Source organism: Brassica rapa, chromosome A07 (genome assembly GCF_000309985.2).
Source record: "Brassica rapa cultivar Chiifu-401-42 chromosome A07, CAAS_Brap_v3.01, whole genome shotgun sequence".
Classification (NCBI taxonomy): Eukaryota; Viridiplantae; Streptophyta; class Magnoliopsida; order Brassicales; family Brassicaceae; genus Brassica; species Brassica rapa.
The window spans coordinates 21,213,494-21,234,863 of NC_024801.2; the positions used below are offsets into that span (position 1 = coordinate 21,213,494).

Below are 21,370 nucleotides of genomic sequence, written 5' to 3' on the forward strand. Positions count from 1 at the left end.
GCCGTTGATGCAGCTCTGATCAAAGCCATTGAAGCAGTTCCAGAGTTGAAGACTTACTTGGGCGCAAGGTTCTCACTGAAACAAGGGATGAAACCTCATGAGCTTGTTTTCTAAATTTCATTAACCTTCTGCTGAGGTTCTAGAGTGTCTGTCACCTTTAGTTTTATCCACGGGAACGGTTTAGTATTGTTCTTCTGTTTTTCATATGGATAGTTCATCGATCTTGTTTTTGAACGTGAGGTTTGTAGCAATATGGAGTTGAAATCTTGACTTCATAGAATTTTCCTCAACCATTCATTTGGTGATAACAGATGGTATAAAGCTACAATGCTTCTAAAGTCTTATTACTAGTCTCTCTCGAACAGTCATTGTAAAGCATAGATCAACCTGGATGAGTTTTCTAGATTAGTCTGATTACCATCTTTTGGCGTTTCTTTGCCAGAAACAATCGGCAACTTTAGCTGCAGCCTCTACATCTCTGTCCAAGCACCGTTTCCATTTGGGTCTCACCCACCATAATAGCCCACCGCTATTAATCATCTCCAACGGATTGGCTTCAGCCACTAAAGCAGTTCTCTGGCGGCGGTGTGCGCATATCCAGCCCAAGAAGCAGGAGAGAACAGCAAGAACGACAAGAACAGAGATGACTGCAAAGAAGGGGCCAATGGAGCCGGTAGAGTAGTGGTTTGGACCGTAGATTATAGGGGTGGGCACTTCTGTTATTTTCTCGGTTCCGTTTGGTTCGGTTTAGTTAGTTTGGTTCTAGTATTTTTCCAACTGAAATGAACGATAGTTAGTTTGGTTCTGTTCGGTTCGGTTTGTGTTCGGTACGGTTTATATTCGGTTTGGTTTGTATTCGGTTCAGTTTATTTTTTGGATCAGTTTAATTAGGTTCTTCTTAGTTTAATTTTTTAACAGAAATTATGTTTTAAAACATAAATATATAAACCTAAATTATGTGAATTAAATTCAATATAAAACTGAAACAGAATTTTTTTTAAGTCATAAAAAGTATATAAGAATTAAAACAAATAAAAGTTAACTAAAATAAAAAAAACCAACATCATTAGTAATGTCTCTTATATCATTATTAAAAAGCTTGTAATGAATCATCTTCCATGTGACGATGTGGACAAGAACTTTTGTTTTTAATAAAATTTTCTTTAGGTTTTAAATTTAGATTTAACATCCACATTTACATATACAAAAATATAAACATACAAACTTTTCTATTTTTTTTAAATCAAATATTTTGATGATTACATATTAGGTTAGAAGAATATATGTTAATGAATGAAAAATGGAAAAATATGTGGTATAGTATTAGAATTTTAGTATATTGGTATTACTAGTATTTTTAATTTAATTATTACAAAACACGTCGGTTTCTCGGTTCGGTTCGGTTTTTTTGCCCGTAGATTAGCATTTGTGCCGTAGGTTCGATCTCATTGCTTCCTAATGGCTGTTGCGGTTGTTGTTGGGAAGGATACAACAACGAAGTGCTGCTACTAGTACTAGTCATTGCCATTGGATCATATGATGTTTGATTCTTGTGGATCAAGATTTAGTATATGTTGATAGATCAATGGGATCTTTAGTTATTGCTTATCTACGGATGAAGATCTATAGGGCTGTGCACATACATGCACATGAGTCTTTTGAAGAGCTTTTAGCGGACCAATGTTTTGTTAAAGAATGACATGTAAAGGTGAATAAAGGGGAATTCCTCATCAGCTTCATCAAAAGCTTTTCAAAGTATAGTTTTTCATATTATGGACATTAAGGGGGTTTCTTCCAAAGCTCCCTCCCCTGTGAACTCAAGGCATAACGACTTTGACTTAAAGAAACGTCTTCCAAGCCAGACTTAATGAAAACACCTTTTTTTTTTTGCTAAATTAATGAAAACATCTTAAGTGAAACTAAACTGATATCAAGTTAATGTGAAACAAGTTACAACCCTTGACAATTTACAGTTTCAGCTAATCTCTAACATATATATATGTTCATGCAATTTTCTCTCTTATAACACCAAGATAAACCAGAACCAAAATAATGAAGACCTCCATGAGAACCATCGTCTTCTTCGTAGTCATTGTCTCAGTTTCTGCTATCTCCCTAGCAAAGCAGAGCCCTCTGGAAGATTGCATTAGAAGAAACATTGTCCGGTCTCTCTCTCCTCCATCAAAGAAAAACGAATCATCTAACTTCGAGGTCTGACAGACGAATTGTGCAGAGATGAGTCACGAACAATCATGTACTTCTTGAGACTGAAAAGAAAGTTCCCACCATACTACATCGAGGCGTTGTGCAATGTATTTGGAAGTGATGGAAAGAAAGTTGGTTGAATCATTCGAAGAAGCTCCTCAACAGCTTAACTTGCACAAGAGGAACCACCTTGGTAGGCAAGAATAAGAGCTACGTGGAAGTTTGTATAAGAAGAAACGTCGCATTATCACTCTCTCCTTCTCCTTCCTAACACATCTCATTTCGACGTCATGAGAGACCAGTTGTGTAGAGATGAGACACGAGTCATCATGTACTTCTTAGAAATGAACGGGAAGTTCCCAACTTATTACGTCGAAGTATTGTGCAATGTATTTGGAGACAACGAAAAGAAAGTGAAGGCAACGTTATTAGGAAATGGTTGGATCATTCAAAGAAGCTCGTTGATAGCTTAACTTGTGCTTCTCCATAAAAGATGTGTAATTGTTGATGGATTAGAAAAATTCAAAACCTAATTATTAAAATTTTATTTTTCTTTACTTTATTTAAATAGAATGTCATCTTTCAAAAAGAAATGAATGGCATTCATGAATAACAGTACAAAAAAGATATATTTTTGTTTCAATTTATATAATGTTTTGAAAGTTTTTATGTAAAAATATTAAATTAAGTGATTAAAATATTAAAAGTTAAAGTGTTGATCTTATTTGTTTAGAATAGCGATGATTAAATTACTTTTGGTTATTTTTTATTGTAGTCAAGTGTTTTTAATATAAATAAATTTTTTTCTTAATTTGTGTGTTTATGCTAAAACATCATATAAAAAATAGAGGGAGTATAATACATGCATCGATCTTGATAAGGCTGCTTTATCCCGGAAAATCTGATAGCATGTTGTGTCGACTTCCCAAACACTTTAGGTTCCTCTGTCCTGAAACACACAATTTTGTGTGATTGTGTGCAGGTGTGTATGTGTTTTTTTTTAAATATCAAATCAAAAGTAAATACATGCAGAGCCGTGACAAAAATCTGTAATGCCATGGGCTAAATAAAATAATATTTATAATTGACAGAATGTTTTACAATTACAATTTTTGTGAAATATGTTTTTAAGAAAATATTTTTCAAAAGTTTTGTTTTCTTAATTTTAAAATAAAAATATAACACATAAGGTTAAAATGTAAATTTATTCTAATTATTTCACAAAGTTTACATTTAGTTCTAGTGAATAAATAAATTAATAGAAAAAGAAAAACAACAATTCCAAAGGTATCAATAGTGGTTTATGGTCAAGAATGTATTTTAATCAGAGTATTTAAATTATAAACAATAAATAAACAATAACATTCAAAAAGAAATTAAAAGTACCAAAAAATTTAAATATTTCCATAGAGAAAAAAAATATTTTCATAGATGTATATATAGTATGAATTAAATGATCTATATTTATGTTTTGATTATAAAAATAAGTTCCTAAGGTATTAGTAGTTACTCTATCTTCCAGATAGAAAAAAAATATAAAAATTACCAATAAAACCAGATTTGTGTTCCAAAAATACCAATAAAACCATATACAATCATATTTGGTAAATATGCCCGTTAAAGTTTCCAAAAAAAATGATACCCTAAACTAGTGTTAGAATTTTCACGTAGTAGGCACGGCTCTGCATACAGGTTCAAACGGTCCGGAGGACGAAGATGACAATAAGCACAAAATTGTGATCAACTGGATGACCAACTAAAAATTAGACAGCTGAAACTGTTCTATAATAAATATAAAATTTTAACATATTGTGCTATCGTCCGCATAGAATTGTTGTGGATCCCGAGCTTGAAAGGGCCTGACATTTTTTGTTTGTTTAAAATGATGATAAAAGCAATAAAACTGTTGCTCAAAAAAAAAAAGCAATAAAACTTTGGTTAAAAACAGCAATGTGTTAAAAAAATTGAGGATTGAAAATATTAAATAGCTTTACAAATTCACGTTAAAGACATGTTTTAAAGAAACTTTTCTCTATGTTCTTACAGCCTCTTGTTTATATATGTTGGATGATAATATTTCTTAAAAATTTAGGACCCTAAAAGAACTTTTGTTAATAATATAGGACCCTGCTAAAACTTTTGGTTCTATATTACAGCTAATTGTTTTGGTTCAAATATAGACCGGTTCAAAGGAATTACTCCAATTCAGTAGACCGGATCAAATTACAGATAAAATTTTAATTTTTAAATTAAAATTGTTTATATTATATATTTGACAGTAAACTAGTAATAACATTTTGTGACAAAAAAAAAAAAACTAGTAATAACATAGAAACAAGTTTTTTTTTTTTGGAAAACATGATATCTAGATCATTGGGTTATACTGTACTTGTATTAATTATTTTTGTGAGATAACTCCATATGTTAAAATTAAATAATCACGAGAGGTTGTTATTACGAGCAACTATAGTAACTTATGTGGAAAATTTGCCGGATTAAGCAATTGTGTAAGTCAATTTAACTATTTTAAAATGTATTTGCTTATTTCTTTAGATATTTTTCATTTATGATTGATATAGTAAACATAAAGCAGTTTCCATTTTTGATTTACATATTAAACCTTTTTTTAGAGAAAACCTTACACTTTTATAAAAATGGATAAAACAGAGTTATGTGTCAAAATTCTGAAAGATAAACGGAAACTTCTTAGTACTTGTTGATAGAGAAAATCATAAATGTTATGTAAGATTGTTTCCCTGTATGGCTTATAGATTAATATTTTACTTTTAGAAAAACCTTAAAATCTTGTATAAAATAGATATATATATGCCAAAATTTTGAAGAACACATGGTTACTTTGCAGAACTTATTAGTTATTACTAGATAACAAGGTGTTTTGCCCGCACAAACGGACATAATCATGTTACAATTATTTATGATTACATTTGTTATTAAAAATTATAGATTTTGATATTTTATTGGAATGCACTTATTCCTCTTCCTTTTCTTGAAATGCACTTATTTCTCTTCTAAGTCATAAACTTGTTCTTCAAATTTATTTATCTTTCTATATCTCCAAAATACTTTCTTGCTCTCCAAGTTTACACGACTCCAGCTCAGCACATTAACTTCACATGGTCTTCACCATTCACCACAACGTCTGCTTCAGTAACTACATCAGCGACTATTCCAAAGCGGATATCTTACATCTTCACTTTGTTATCCATTCATATGTATTTGTTAGCCAACTGTTTTCGATATGGCTTCATGTTTAGTTGTAGTAATCACATATTTTTCATTGTTAATCAATTGTTTTGCTTCAAATCTTTATAATATTTTTTAAGTGGCGAATGGGTAGCATGTATGATGATGCCCCGTATCAAAATTTGTTTAGTAATACATATTGCAGTTTTTATATTACAAGACATGTACTATCATATACAACATACTGTTACAATGTACCAGTATAAATAATACAAGACAGCTAAACAACGAATGCTTAGCTGTCATGATAACAATCTCACAAACTTGAGTTTCTCATGGGTAGTCGAGTTTTTCAATAATCCCTAAAAAAATACATAATAAATTTTATATAACTTGCTTGTAGAAGTTGTGCTCTCTCCTTGTTATTTATTTTTATCGGCAAAAATATTTTTAATTAGTCTGGAGATATTCCAAATCTATTAAAAAATTAAGATTAGTTCTTAAACATATGTGCAGTTTATAGATAAAATTTCTTCTCGAATATGTAAATGGTGGGGGGGGGGGGGGGGCGGGGGGTGTAAGTGGTTTGACGGTGTCTGTCATTATTCAAAGCTTGTGTTGATTAAGCTTATCGTGACGACGTAGCATGTGACAGAGTTATATGTGGTGATCAAGCATGATGTGTGTTGGTGTTGACATGATTGTTGTTATCATTAGTGTGTTAAGTGTTAACATATTTGGTAAATTACTTAGAAATATAATTTGGAAGATTAAAGTCTAAATTCAGTAAAAATTTAGTTTAGGGTTATGTATCTTAATAAATTATAAATTATGTTGTCTTAAAGAATTCATATTCTAGAACAAAGCATGATTTAAAAGGATTGTCGTACTACGCGTGTGTAAATTGATTATAGTTTAATTTATTATTTTAATGGATTTGAAATCTGAACGAAATCTCAAAAATTAGAAAATAAACTCTGTTAACAAATTTTATGTGTTGGGAGTAATTACTTTTGCACTTTATTTTTTTTCGACTCATTCCCCTTTTAAAAATAATAACAAACAAGAATGTATCATGTGCTGTCAATGTTTTAACATATGGAATAGAGAAGACAAAAATCACAAACCTATAAATAGACATACATGCAGATTACAAAGCCTCACGCAATAATAATTATAGAGCAATACGAAAAAAAAACTAAAGAAACGATATGATGTCATCTTTGTCCACAATATCTCTTCTCCTTCTTCTTTCTCTTTTGTGTGCGGTCATCTCGGTTGACGCGTCTTTCCAGTCACTTCCGCTGCCAATACTTATGTCCGGCCCTCAATCTTTCGCCTTTAATTCCACAGAAAAGGGATTCTACACTGGAGTCTCCGGCGGTACAATCCTCAAGTATACTCCCGAGAAGGGTTTTGTCACTTTTGCACGCATCACAGAATCATCGTAAGTTGTTTTAGTTTTATTTATTCGATGAGGAAGTATGTTGTTAGGGATTATAACATGGTATAAAAAAGTACGTAGACTTCACTAACGATGACAATTTCACGTGTCAATATACATGTGATGTATATTACCCAAAAAATGGAGAATGTCTAATATATATGTAATATCCAACTCTGATCAATATATTTTTTTTATATGATATCATACACACAAACAAAACCTAGAAATACAAATAATAACATCATTTATATATTTTAATTTCACTGGTTTCAATTGTTCTTATTACAATTCAGGAACTCTTTATTGTGCTACGTTTTACAAGAACCGATTTCCTCCAAAAGGTGCGGCCGACCGGCGGGGATAGCCTTCAATGAGAAAACAGGTGAGCTCTACGTCGCCGATGCTCTGTTGGGTCTTCACATTGTTTCTCCCGCCGGTGGTTTAGCCGTGAAGATCGCCGACGGTGTTGATGGAAATCCCTTCAAGTCTCTCAATGGTCTTGACGTTGATCCAACAACCGGTATCGTCTACTTCACTTCCTTGAGCTCACACTTAAGCGCATAGTAAGTTTCTTCTTTATCTTCCTCTCTTCTTCTATACATGTACTAATTGTTTTGATCATCATTTGATTAAAAAGTGTGGCAAATGGGTCTTTTTTATTACATAACTAGTTTTACAGTTACAGATGATATAAAATTATAATTTTCGCCACTTTTTAACAATATTTAAAAAGCAAACAAGTCTAAAAAAAAAGATAGATCCGACTAAATTACAACGTAATTATTGATGAACTTTTTTTTGAATAGTAAACGGTCTTCATAAGAAAAACCATTCCAAAACATTAACCTATAATGATTTTAATTGGGTTAAAAAAAGTACTCACTCAAATATCTTTTGCTTTCGGATACATTTGTTTCTTACTTTTTGTTATGTATGTAGCCAAATGCATCTTCTGTTGCGTCTGAATGACGCCACGGGAAAACTCTACAAGTACGACCCATCAACAAAGACTGTCACCGTATTGATGGAAGGTCTAGGCGGCGCAGCTGGTTGTACCGTAAGCTCGGATGGTTCTTTCGTGCTGGTTAGTCAGTTTACAAAGAATAACATCAAGAGGTATTGGATAAAAGGACCTAAAGCTGGTTCTTCTGAAGACTTCAGCAATTCGCCATCAAGTTTACACCCTAGCAGTATCAGAAGAATTGGTTCTACTGGAAACTTTTGGATCGCTGCCGTGCAGAGGGTTACCAACCAAACAGCCGTCGCCAAAGTCGACTCTAACGGTGAAGTGATTCAGAGAATTTATGTTCCTCTTCTATATAATTTTCTTAGCGAAGTTAACGAGTTCGACGGTAGTCTATACTTCGGGAGTCTCACTGAACGATATGTTGGAACTCTTAAGCTTTGAAACCTTGAATGGAACCCAAGGGTGAACGAAACACAATGGGATAAATTACCTTTAATTTTCAGTTCAATAATATTTGTATTTTATAATAAATAAAAGTAATAAACATGTAATGATATGCATATGGTTTTAATTTCCTGGAAAATGGTTCAACCTCTTAAATACAATATTTCATACACAAACTAATATTATTACCATAGTAACAAAATGTTTATCATGTTTTTTTTTTCAAATTAAATTGTAAAATATGCTGAAATGTAAAATAGTATATATTTTGGATTCAAATATATATAGTAATACAAAATATTTTATACCGCTTGGTTAGCTTGTTCTCTTTTAACTTCACATCTGGCCAAAAATATGAGTTTCATATTAAAGGTCATAACCGTATATTGATCTTACTGATTTTATATGAAAATAATATGTTTATATTTCTGTAGTTAACTAGTATAATTTGGTAAACTGAAAGTAGAAAATATTGGTTATGTTCGTTTTAGTAATTATAGTTTGCAAATCTGTTTGATTTTCTAACAAAGATAAACTTATAGATTACAATGAACAATTCATATTATAAATTTATTTTTTTGGGCACCATTCAAATTATAAACTATCATCTAATATGTCTAATTAATTAACTAAAATATCATATCCTATTAATTGGAAATGTATATATATAATATATATTATTTTTTTCCTTACCAGGAGATATATTGTTGGAACAAAGAGGCATAATATGATAGAATTAGTGTAGTCCTATCCAGTAATTTTCTCTAAATATTTATTCACTCTCATATTTTTATTTTAACCGGTAAATGAATAAACCTAATTTCTGAGAAACATCCTATTGGTAGAGAGTGCAAATACTCAAAAACAAAAGAGAGCTAAATAAACCCATTAAAAAACAGAAATACAAACAAACACCAAAAGAACCATCAACACTAAGATTAGTCAAGATACAGCGAAGTCGAGGGCGAACACATGACTACGATTTTGCGCCTTAACTTCTATCATTTGTACGTAGCATCTTCTGTTAGAATCCATTGCAACCAAAAAGCCCATCGCTAGCAACGCAAAGTTGGTATCTTACATCTTTTGTGACACTTAGTGCTATAGCGTATCAGCACAGAGGTTGTTCAGTTGCTTGAACTGGGTTTTTATTTTGGAAATATCAAAGGAAAAGCGATAGACCTAACTCATTCCGGCCAGATCCAACGAAATCTGGGAAAGTGACGGCGAGGAAGAGAGAGAGAATGTGGTTCACGGGCGGAGGAGGAGGACTAAGAAAGCTCTGTAGAGCCTCCGCGGCTGTTTTAGAGAACGAGATGAGCTCTAACTCTCTGTTGTTGGTGAGATACATGTCGAGAGAACGAGCTGTAAACGTCAGAAAGATAAACCCTAAGGTATCGATCCAAGAAGCTCACATCATCTCCACTTCTCTCTACGATGTCTTCAAGAAACATGGTCCTCTCTCCGTTCCCAACACTTGGCTCCGCGCTCAGGTTTGCTTCCCCGGCCCTTGTTCATTTCTAGGTTTACGATGTCTGAGATGTTTTGACTTAGGGGTTGAAATGGTCTGAATAGTATGTTTCACTGTGTTAAATATAATAACAGGAAGCTGGGGTTAGTGGAATAAACAGCAAAACTCATATGAAGCTGTTGCTGAAATGGATGAGAGGGAGGAAGATGCTCAAGTTAATCTGTAACCAAGTTGTTCCTCTATAAAGTTTTTTCACACGATTTTACCTGAAGATCCTCAACAAGAGACACCACAAGCTGCTACCGCTGTTGCGGGGACTGAGAGAAAGAAACAAACCTTCAAGAGAAGAAACAAATAATAGGATATGGTCTTTCCACATAATTTGAGACTTGAGAGAGCAAATCTATGTGGACATAGTTTGCTGTTTGGTGTTCGTGTCTGTCTACATGGTTTTTTTTTTTTTGTCTTGTTTTGATCTGGTTTTAGTCCCCAGGGAAAACATTATAGTTGCTGGTGTAGAAATTCTTTAGAAACTCATCATGAGAAGATACCTTCGATTGATGGTTCATGATTTTTTTTTGTCGTCTTGTGCTCTATTTCAAATCATGGTTGGTCGATAAATCGCAGATCCGGAGGATTTGATGCTACCGATTGGTTATGATTTATATGGTAAATATCTCGTCTAAAAGTTATGATTTACATTATGTACACGCTATTACAGGGGAGATCAACGTAAATGCACACATGAAAGCTCAAACACACAACATCACAATACAATGACACCAAACTCTACACTGGCCATGGTTTGGTTTCCAGCTACTTACACTACTGTACCTTCCTTTTTCTTCTTCTTAAGTTTCATACCTTTCTGGCTGCTCTGCCTTTGTTGACTTGGTGTCACTTCCACAAGCAGAAGCCTCGACATCACATACGTCAAAAGCTCTTCCCGGTGAGAGAATGTGAAATCAAGGTGAGCATACTCGAACTCATTAAACGATACATCAACCCCTGCATCTCTCATCACCTTGTAGTGTTTCCTCACCATGGAAGGCCGAATCACCTTGTCTTTCTTCCCCGCTACCAAATCAACAGGCACATCGATAAACTCGTAAGACTCCCCTAGATCAAGCGGTTCAGGAGAGCCGTAAACCTCCATGTTAGCTGTCCTGCTCCCGTAATCAAACATCTTGAACTTACCAGTGTGTTTGATCTGAGCTAGATGTTTCGCTACACCGAAGGAGACAGCTGGCATATCGTTCATGTTGTAGTGAGGCGTCCCCAAGACTCCGACCCAGTTCGAGCTGTCTCCGCCAACTACATAACTCATAAGGGTTTGGACCAGTCCACCAAGAGCAGGATAGTTGTGGAAGTCACGTGCTAGCTTGTTTAGAAGCATCCTGAAGAACCTTGTCGGTATGTAAAAGGCAGGTACAATGTGAGCCAATACTGGACTCACAAAAAGGAATATGTACTCAACAATTGTGAAACCTAAGTTGGAGTCTTCGTGAAATCCAGCAGGTGAAAGTAGGATCAGTCGTGAGAGTCTGTGTGGCTTCTCCTTGATTTTGCGAGTGATGACGTACATGAGAATTGCAGCACCGCCTAGGCTATGACAGACGGCACAGAGCTTATAAGGCTCCTCCTGGTAGATTTCCTCGTCGGTATTAGGCTGGATGAGCTTCAACTCTGAAGTTTTGATTTCATGGATTTTTTCAATCATCGCTGGGATATCCTCAGTACCGTGCTCGTTAATGGAGTATCGCCAGTACCTGCATTTTGATCAACAACAATTAACACTAGCTTGCAAGCATATATCTCGGGGATATAGATTTTTTCCCCAGTCTCCACTATCAAAAAGAAACTAGCCATAGCAAGTAGGAAAATATGAAGCGAAAGAACTCACTCTTTTGAGGATATGTTCTTGTTCACATGATCTCTTGAAACTAAACCCCGAAAGTTCCCCAAGAAAACATCATAGCCTGTGAAAGTGTGAAGGAAAAGAGAGTAAATATCACAGCAGTTGCTATGTGAATTAATAATCGAGTGGATTATACTTGAACCTTGGTCATACGCAGCAAAAGCTGGAGATCCAACAACTCCATTTGATACCCATCTGAAGAACACGCAGACAAATTATACAAAGAATTTTATGCAACGTGAATATAGAAAACTATAGTTCCTCAATATTTCAGGTTACGATGTTTGAAACTTTTACAAGTCATCTAATAAACAGACCATGAAACTCACCCCATTGAAGAATCCAAAATCCCATGTTGTAGATACACAGCTTTCCTTGCATCACGCCTAAAGACAAGAAAAACAGTCAGGGATGACATACATAGTGTAGAGAAATAAAACATGAAATGAAAAGGATGCACAAGTGAGCGTAATATATCAAAAAGAATAGTATACCTTGGTATCCTTTCCAAGAGAAGAACATAACCATCAGATGTAACAACACGAATAGCTTCGTAAGGATACCTATTAAACGCATGAGAAAAACTAAGTAAACATCAAATACTTGAGAACAAGAAAAAAGCACAAGACATCCAAGCTGCCCTTACCCCAGCTCTGTTATGACATCTTGACACGTTCGAGTATCCGTGTTCATAGAGTTGTACAATCGCGTGGGCCTTTCACTAAGAGATGGATCAGCATCTCCTAAAGTAGCAGTCTGCACAGGTTCATCATCTAAAACATCATCACGACTTTCTTTACTACTGCGAGAAGAGAACCACGCCGACATTTTCGCAAAAGCTTCCGACGGAGAAAGGATCACATGCGTAGCCCTGTGGAAAAAATCAAAAATAGCTTCTATACAGATCTCAATAGCAAGATGAAGATCCTCAATGACTCCGCGTCTTCGATCAGTAGCTCGGTTGGGCACATCATGGTCTTTGCTCGACATAGTCTTGCTAACACGAGGCCTAGGCGAACGTTGGTTCCTTCTTGGACTCGTGGGAGCTCTTGCACTACTTCGTTTATAGAACAAACGAAGAAAGTACTGCGGTATCCATACCAAGATCCGTAAAGGGAATATCAACCACCAGAGAAGGAAGGTAACCCACTCAGTCCAGTGGCTTTCCGGATTTGCAGAAGCACTGGCCCAAGAAAGGCGTGAGCTTTGAGAAGACGGTGAAGCAGGGAGGGCACCATCACTCTCTTCTCCGGAGGAATAGTCAGAGCTCGAAGTATCGGAATCCACAGAGAGCTCATGAACGAAGTGATTGAAAGAAGAGACCCCACTGTTATCAAAAGTCGAGTTAAATTAGCATTAATTATCATTAATCATAAGAACAAGATTGGGAAATGAATTTGTTACTTATGCATCCAGCGTGGCAAACGTGGACCACGGAAAGTGGGTCTGAGCTCCCAGCCATGGAGACCTTCGAGAATATTAGCCTTCCCAGGGAGAAGGGTTAATAGAAGAGCTGAGATTCCGTTGATGCATCTAGCAATGTTGTTGAGAGACTCATATGTAACAGTTTTCACTGACCTGCACTACAAGCCAAATACATAATCATCCATCAACGAATGTGACTCAACATTAGCTAGCTATGAAATTTCTAATGAGATATCGAATTTATATAACGAAATTAGAGAAATGGACTCACTCTTTGGTGACAGCGAGGGCGTTATCTACGATCCGTTGCATCGCTTTTTTTTTAAAAAATCCTAACAGAAATTCTCTACGAAAAATAATCTGATTCGGCGATTCTCTTTGATATCCGCCAAATTTTTCCAGGAAAACGACAGCGAGAAAAATTATATCCACCTGAATAGAAAATTCCGATGGATTTGTTGTTGATTCGAGAGACTTTTGACCAAATCGCGATGAAGAATCAGATTAAAAAAAAAAGAAAGGAAGGAAAATACAGAGACCCAGGAAACGAGATTCAAATAAATCCAAAAATAAACAAATAGATTGGGAGAATCCGATATTTTAGGGGCACGTCGGCGATTCTTGCCGTCCAGAGGATGAGAGAAGAGACCGGATTGATGACACGTGGATAACCGTTATTGGATAACATCGAATGTGGACAAACTACTACTACACGTTTTCATCTAACGTTTGGGAGACGGAGAAGGTCGATTTACCAAACACGCACACACTCGAATTGAGAGCAATGAGTAAATGCCTGAGATCAATAACTGTTTCTTTAAGATATTTTTATAATGTCGACAAAAAAGAAAGAAGAATATGTTTTTCATTTGATTCCTTGAAAAACAAATAGGAAAAATTCCTCTAGTTGCACATTGAAACTTTTCTCTTCCATTCATTTGTTTTTGGAGATAACCTTTTGCTTAACGCTTGTGATTAAATTATTTAACAACCAACCGAATTAAATTGGTCGTGCCAACTATTGTACTTAGTTTTTTTTTATAACGACTGAACTATTGTACTTAGTTATAGTGTTATTATTTATTAGTATATGCCATAAGAGAAGTACTTTTTTATGACAGAACAGAAAAATAGTACTAGTTAAAAACCTAACCATGTGAATATTTTGGAAAAACTATACACAATGCCCAACCAAATTCAAGAGGTTATAAAGAGGTGGTTTTCTAGTCAAATATATGCATAGACTTGCCTGAATAAAAAGAATCACAAACCTAACCCTCTGACTGTCTCCAAAGGTTCTTATCATCCTGGCCATAGAATACACACCATCGGAATCAGCAGCCTGTATACAAGCTTTTAAGAGCATTCCTCCGGATATAAGAGCAGGATTATAGCAGTAGATAAAGGAGTTTCTTAGTGTGTAGGCCGCGCAAGGAGAAGAAATTGTTTATGTGCGAGTCAAGATAACTATAGAACAATCCAATGAGTTGCTTACTCAAGACTTTGAGCGAGAGGTTTTAGGGAGCGAGAAAGGGAACTTACCTCCACCCTACATGGATTCATAGAATGCGAGAGGCGGAGAGGTTTCGAACCGGATATTCCCCGGAGGGTTTAAGAACGGAGCGGAAGTAACTTTGAAGTGGGGTTGTGTTTGTCGGAATTTACTTTTATCTGGGCTTCTGATGTGAATATAAGGAAGAAAGGGACTAAAACACTACAAACCTGAAAATTGTTGGACTGAAAACAAAAAAAGAAAAGGTTACGCCGTTGCCGGGGATCGAACCCGGGTCACCCGCGTGACAGGCGGGAATACTTACCACTATACTACAACGACTTGGTTGTTGAATGTTTTATTTTTATCGTAATCAACTTTGTTTGCTAATAACAAGGATGTCTCCCTCTTGGTCAACTGGAAACAAGAAGCATAATTTGAATAAAGTGGAAAACATTGAAAGAGACACAAACATGAAGAAATAAAGTATTGAAACAAGAGTAACACATATCATCTGAGCAATAACAATACATTTCCACAGTCTCACACTCACACCAAACCAATTGATTCCGACCTTTAATACTCAAAAGAACCACTACTTTCTCTCCAACAAAAAAAAGAAAGAATTTCCACTGATCTCGTTTAACTTCATCAGCAAACCCAGTGGCTCAAGTAGCATCAAGACACGCCAGCTTCATGGCGCTGGGTTATGGTCTGAGATCCTCCAGCTCCAAGTCTGAGATTCAGCTAATCATCCCTGCACTCGCAACGATCCTACCTGGATCTCTCCTCATCTGAAACTACCATCTTAATTACATTTTACTATAGATTTTTTTTGCTATGTTTCTTAACGTTTACAGTTCTTGAAATGAAATCAAGAAAACAAAACAACTATAAAACACAACACTCTTATTTAATAATCGTTTTTTTTTCGCTTTGATCTGTAACATTATATGAACACAAGAAGCTCATGATCAACTTCGAAGATAGCTTTAACAAAACACTGAACTAAAACTACTCCAAACTAGGCGCGACTTCTGTCGGATTAGAGTCAAACACATCTTCCGAGTTCGAACCCTCTGCTTCATCAAGAAGGTCACGAGACTCCATCGCCTCCTTATAAACTGGCGTCTCCTTAAAATCCGTGGCACCTTCGTTATACGTCCCCGCCGCAATTCCGCCGGAGACAAGCTGTAATCAAAAATTTAAAACGTTACAACCGCTTTAAACGAAATTATCAACTCAGAGAATCAAGCGGTTGAAACTTACCGCGAAAACGATGCCGAAAGCCCACAAGTACTGAACGAAGAAACCTAAACCATCCCACTGAGGACCTTCGAATGGGTCAGGTTCAAGCCCAGGAAGATCCTTTATCGAGAACTTTGGCGCGTCTTTTGGATCGCCTCTGAAGCGAGTGTTCACCGCGAACCTGTCTTCGTCGTCGGCGATTTCGATCTGAGACGGTGCTGTGTCGTCGTCGTTGATGCTTTCTTCCGGCTGTTCCTTGGTGGTTGTTGTAGGGACGAGGGTTCGGCGCTTCTTGCTGTCGAACCGACCGGTTTGGGAGGAGGCTTTTTTGGAGGCGGAGACCACGTGGAGACGGGTTCTTGATGGGTAAGGGAAGTTTATGAGTTTGAAGGTGGAGAAGGGAGTACGGCAAGAATCGGTGAGGTCTATGGAGGGGATCCTAGAGACTCCACCACCGCTGCTCACGGTGAGAGTCATTTCTTTTTGTTGTGTGGATGTGTGAGAGAAGGGAGGGAATATGAGAGAATCGAAGAAGATAAGCAAACGTCATTCTTTTCCGGGTCCAGTTATACTTGACCCGACACGACCAAACCAATTCACTTTGATCCACTTCTTTAATGGTCTACTAGTTTCCTTCTTTTTTTTTAACTCAGATTTTTATTAAGTTTTTTATAATGAAACACGTAATAGATTACGAAAACTGACAAAAAATTGTAATAGTTCGGTCAGAAAGTAATATTCCAAAAAAAGAAGACAATAATAATGAAGTACGATAATACAGGAAAAATAAACATTAGAGAGCTACATGTACTAAAGATAGAATTAATAGACTAATCATAACTCGCAAACATTTTTAAAGAACATACAATCCAAGATAACCAAAGAACCAATGACTTACGCAAATATAACCCTGAAGGGTACATCACCAAGCCAAACACAGACGCAACATAGACGCAACATCGGTACAAACATGTGCGAAGATAAACTTACATCAATACCAAAAACCGAAGCCGAGACATAATCAAATTAAAACCACACACCTAGGTTCAAGAACACACGAACTTGAAATGTTAAAGGAAAAAACACCGGTAAAGATTTACATGTCCTACACATATCGATCTACAGAGGTAAAACTGATTACCTCTTAGCAAGAAAAAACCTCCACAGCAAGTACACCTCACACCGACAAATCCAATAAACTAGAACAAAGCGTAAAACGAATGGACTATAACTGTGAACAATCGAAGAAAAACAGAAACACCACAATCCAAATCTAAACCAGCCCTCGACTTGATAAGAAAAATGATTCTATAGATCTGGATCGTCGAAAGCGGTGAGAGATATAAACCAACGAGAAGGAGACTCCACCCAAAACCACCTAAACCATACGAAATCTAGATTAAACTAAATAAGAAAAAGAAAATTCTTCCTCACGTAGCAGCAGTGAAAAACACCGCCAACCACGGAGAGAGATCGGCGATTATGGAGTTTTCTTCTTCTTTTCTCTTTTGTGCGACGGCTTGACCTAATTTTCTTGATCCGTAATAATATGGTCTGCTAGTTTTCTCTCTTTCACTTCAAACTGCTTTAAAATTTTTAATCTCAAATTTGATTTTCGCTACCGTTTACGGTTGGTTACGAACGATTGCAAGTGAAAAATAATTATAAAAATATTGTAAATTTAAATTTTAAAATTGAATATTGTAAATAAATATATAGATACATTTTTCATTTTATAATTCTGTTTAAGACTCATTTTAAACCTAAACTCATTTTTGTATTCTGTTAACAATATTTTAAATTAGGTTAAAACTATTTTAGCGTCGAATATTTTTTTTTGGTAACACTTTTATTTTGTAACACAGCGTCGAATATTTTATAGTTGGATTTCATTAACTCTGAAACTAAGTAACTGAAATACTCGGATCTGATTTTTTTTGTTTTCATGTTTTTGTATACCTATTTAGATTTGAATCAACTGTTTTACAATTTAAAATTTTTTGAATATTTGTTCGGGTTCAGTCGATACTCAAAATAGTGAAATACCTTTTTACGCTACAGCTTCGACCAGAAACGGATTCATGTATTTCAGTTCGAATTCAATTAAATCTAGGATTTAGTTGCAAATGCCCAAGCCTAATTAAAAACTATTTTTAAAACATCGAAATTATATTCGGAAATTCCAGAAACACCGACGTTATCACTTATCATCTTACAACAATTAAATAGAGTGCAGTCACATGCATACAATATCTGGTTGGATCATTTCTTTAGTCCTAAGCTAACAAGATGCTCGATAAATCCATCTATATCCTTAACCGAGCTTCCACGTTCTTGGATCGCATCCAACGCTGCTTTCCTCAGCTTCATGGCTTGGATCCTCTCCGTTTGCTTCCCGGCCACGGAATCAACAAAAACTCTAGCTAACTCATCCGGGTCAGGCACCGTGTCTGGTCCTTCACAGGCACGCACACCCACTTTCAACTCGTCAACCACCAGAGTCGCGTCTGTGTACTGGTCCGCTCGCATCGGCCACGTCAGCATCAGAACGCCGGCTACAACTGCCTCCACCACTGAGTTCCAACCGCAATGCGTTAGAAACGCTCCAACTGCTCTGTGCTGTAGGACAGCCACTTGTGGGGCCCATCCTCTGATCACCAGACCCCTCCCAGCCACACGATCTTCAAAACCATCCAGGATGTTGCCACGTGACGAATCTCTCTCCACGGGCTCCTTGACGGCCCACACGAAATGCACGCCGCTTTTCTCAAGGGCAGAAGCGAGAGCGAGAGTCTGCTCCCCACTCAACAGAACTTGACTTCCGAAGCACACGTAAACCACGTTGTTATCCGCACGTGCGTCTAGCCACGACATCACGTGATCGACAGAAACCGATGTCCGACCACCACGATCACCCTGGGACACAGGAAGAACCGGGCCTACGGCCCATACACGATCATGGCCCATCTCTTTCTTAAGATGCTCGAGGTAAACACTTTCCATGTCGGCGAAAGAGTTCACGACGAGTCCCCAACTCGCCGCGTTGTCTCTGAACGAGTCTCTTATGAACTCCCAAGCTTTGTCTTCATGAACATAGCTTAGGTAGATCGAAGAGATCTGAGACCAAGGGTATCTCCAAGAGTTCGGTATCTTGGTAAACTCGAGAATCTCATCATCGTCTCCAATGGTTGGCATCTCGATCCAAAGAGTGTTGAGGATGCAGCAAGTGACGGCGGCGGAAGGAGAGAACTCGACGCGAGGGATCCCGAGGTGTTGAGTCCATCCAAGGAAGAAGTCAGAGACGATGGCTACAGGAGGAGAAGGGTGAGAACTGATCCAAGAGAGAAGCGGCGCGTGGAGACCACCGAGTGCGTGGATCATGGTGGGGAAGCCGGAAGGAGGTAAGTCTTGGACGTTTTCGACGCCGGAGGGGATCGAAGGGTGAGAGGGGAAAGGGAGGGTGAGAGCTTCGATGTTGAGATCGGCGGAGAGGAGAGGAGAGAGGAAAGGAAGGTTCTTTGGAGTGACTAAGACGGTGATTTTTAAGGCGGAGCCGCCGCGGAGAGCGAGACGGTGGGTGAGGTCGAAGAGGGGAATCATGTGACCTTGTGCCGGAAATGGGAAGATCAAGACATGCGTTCTTGTCGGAATGATGTTTTCTGTGTTGACTGTCATAACGATGTTTTTCTTTTTTTTTTCTTGTCGGAATGTTGATGAAGCCAAAGAGAACACAGAGAGTGATTTAAATAGATGCGTTACCCAATGTTGCTCATACACATGGAGAAAATGCTTACGACTCTATTTGAGAGTACCGTGTGGTCTTTCACTTAATCTAGCATCAGATGACACTGGAAATGAGCTTAAATTGGGAATGAACTGATCGAAAAACTTTTTACGTAACGTCTCTTACATCAGTTACTTATAGTAGGAAAATGGGTCATAGCTTCTGATAGGTACACGTCCTGAAACATAAGCGTTTGGTATCTATTCTATTAAAACAGCAGATTGACCAATTGATAAAAGTTGTGTTCAATTATGTATTTCTATTATTTAGGGGTAATTTTTATAACTGCATCATTTATTACTTTTTTATATAACCAACTTTTATTTACGGGTCATTTTTTTGTAACTGCACCACTTATTATTTCTTTATATAACCATGATTTTGTTTATAACTTCCATTTGATTCTCTCATTTCCGGACCCACTTATGTCAAAGTCTACGGTTTCATTCAGCAATAATCAGTCCTTTCTTTTTTCTGACATCATTTTTTTCTTTTTAATTATATTACACTGTTCTATATTCGAATTATAATTATTAGAGCAAATTATCATTTTAATCTATTATGGACCATATTAAATTAGGACCCATATGAACACCATTAACACAGTCCCAATAATAATACTAATATCAACATAGTTAATGAATGTTAAGGTATATATTAGCCTATTTAAATCATATACTGTTTTTTTAACAATCGTATATTAAAATTTAAATCTATTTTATTAAATTAGAATCATGCCAATTTATAAGTGTTATGTCCAACTAATTATTCCCATGTTTTACTCTTTCAAAAATGAAATATAATTCTTTATTTTATGTAACTAAATATAATATTCTGGTTTCAGAGTTAAAAAACTTAACTCTCTATTAATTTACAAAGCACATAATGTTAAAATAAGATTTAATAGGGTTTAACTGGATTTTTAATAGAAATAGAAAATTTATATAAACTCATTTAGCTTAACAGAGTTTAAATAAGTTATTTAATTAACAACATTTATTAAATGTGATTTTACTTAAAGTTATTGAAGACCATATTAACCATATATATAGATATATAACATAATATATTAGAATTTATCTTTTTCAAACACTTTTCAAATATTTTGTTCAGTTTTCGGTGCAGGTTGAATTTCATATTGGTTTTCGGATATAACATTTTTTAAGGAAAGTTTAAGTATATAGGTCTAATAGAGTATGAGACTTTAATTTTCAGATCTTTTTAAGTACGAATATTTTTGACTATTATGTTAGGTAATTAATAAAAAAATATAATATATTGCAAACTTTATAATTTTTTTTTAAAAAAATCTGAAATGCATATAGTATGTGAATAGTTATGCAGTTTGACATATTTAATGTAGTTACCAAAAATTATATTCAATTAAATCAACATTTAATATAAATACGATTACAAAAAATAACATAAATATAAAAGTGTTATTTCTCAAAAACGTTAAAACAAAAATATACCCGCCCTTTCAAGGGCGGGTCAAAATCTAGTATTAACTTTAAAAAAGCAGAACATTTGGTAAAGGTGTTGAGTTTGGTACTTAGTACTTACCAATAAAAGCGTGTGTGTATTAGTAATCAAAAATTAAAAAGAAACTGTTTATGTTCCTTTGTTTATTTTTTTTTCTATTTGTCAGGTACGGAAGATTTAATTTAGTTTTCCTGTCAGGCAAATTTCCAATATTTTCCATTCATCCAGCCAAGTTTCCAGATTGAATACGCACAGGAACTTCAGTATATGCACTGTTTTAAGC

The 21,370-nt window shown here is 35.9% G+C and overlaps 4 protein-coding genes, 1 non-coding gene and 1 pseudogene across 7 annotated transcripts; 2 read left to right on the top strand and 4 right to left on the bottom strand.

Annotated features, from left to right (window-relative positions):
- Positions 1–5,971: 5,971 nt before the first annotated feature.
- Positions 5,972–8,374, top strand: LOC103830721 (protein STRICTOSIDINE SYNTHASE-LIKE 12). Its single transcript, XM_009106535.3, has 3 exons — positions 5,972–6,856; positions 7,150–7,419; positions 7,796–8,374. The coding sequence occupies exons 1-3, from the start codon at positions 6,621–6,623 to the stop codon at positions 8,262–8,264; spliced, it is 975 nt and encodes a 324-aa protein (XP_009104783.1). The 5' UTR covers positions 5,972–6,620; the 3' UTR covers positions 8,265–8,374.
- Positions 8,375–9,456: 1,082 nt separating this feature from the next.
- Positions 9,457–10,812, top strand: LOC103831445 (annotated as a pseudogene).
- On the bottom strand, positions 10,381–13,912 carry LOC103830722 (lipase 1). 3 transcript variants are annotated; one of them, XM_009106537.3, is made up of 8 exons: positions 13,353–13,901; positions 13,061–13,234; positions 12,303–12,983; positions 12,151–12,219; positions 11,986–12,042; positions 11,799–11,851; positions 11,642–11,717; positions 10,381–11,507 (listed from the first exon to the last, which is right to left on the bottom strand). In XM_009106537.3, exons 1-8 carry the CDS (start codon positions 13,391–13,393, stop codon positions 10,559–10,561), a joined length of 2,100 nt encoding a protein of 699 aa, XP_009104785.1. In that variant the 5' UTR covers positions 13,394–13,901; the 3' UTR covers positions 10,381–10,558. The 3 variants fall into 3 exon arrangements, with proteins under 3 accessions (XP_009104785.1, XP_033131165.1, XP_033131166.1); XM_033275274.1 differs by having other exon boundaries at positions 11,642–11,851; positions 13,353–13,912; XM_033275275.1 differs by having other exon boundaries at positions 11,642–11,851; positions 13,061–13,239; positions 13,353–13,911.
- A 931-nt stretch (positions 13,913–14,843) lies between these two features.
- TRNAD-GUC lies at positions 14,844–14,915 on the bottom strand. The gene has a single exon. It is a non-coding gene; the product is annotated as a tRNA-Asp (tRNA).
- A 132-nt stretch (positions 14,916–15,047) lies between these two features.
- LOC103830724 (flavonol 3-O-glucosyltransferase UGT89B1) lies at positions 15,048–19,819 on the bottom strand. The gene is made up of 2 exons (XM_033275276.1): positions 15,843–19,819; positions 15,048–15,764 (listed from the first exon to the last, which is right to left on the bottom strand). Exon 1 carries the CDS (start codon positions 19,494–19,496, stop codon positions 18,084–18,086), a length of 1,413 nt encoding a protein of 470 aa, XP_033131167.1. The 5' UTR covers positions 19,497–19,819; the 3' UTR covers positions 15,048–15,764; positions 15,843–18,083.
- On the bottom strand, positions 15,453–16,352 carry LOC103830723. The gene is made up of 2 exons (XM_009106538.3): positions 15,843–16,352; positions 15,453–15,764 (listed from the first exon to the last, which is right to left on the bottom strand). The coding sequence occupies exons 1-2, from the start codon at positions 16,296–16,298 to the stop codon at positions 15,588–15,590; spliced, it is 633 nt and encodes a 210-aa protein (XP_009104786.1). The 5' UTR covers positions 16,299–16,352; the 3' UTR covers positions 15,453–15,587.
- Positions 19,820–21,370: the final 1,551 nt, after the last annotated feature.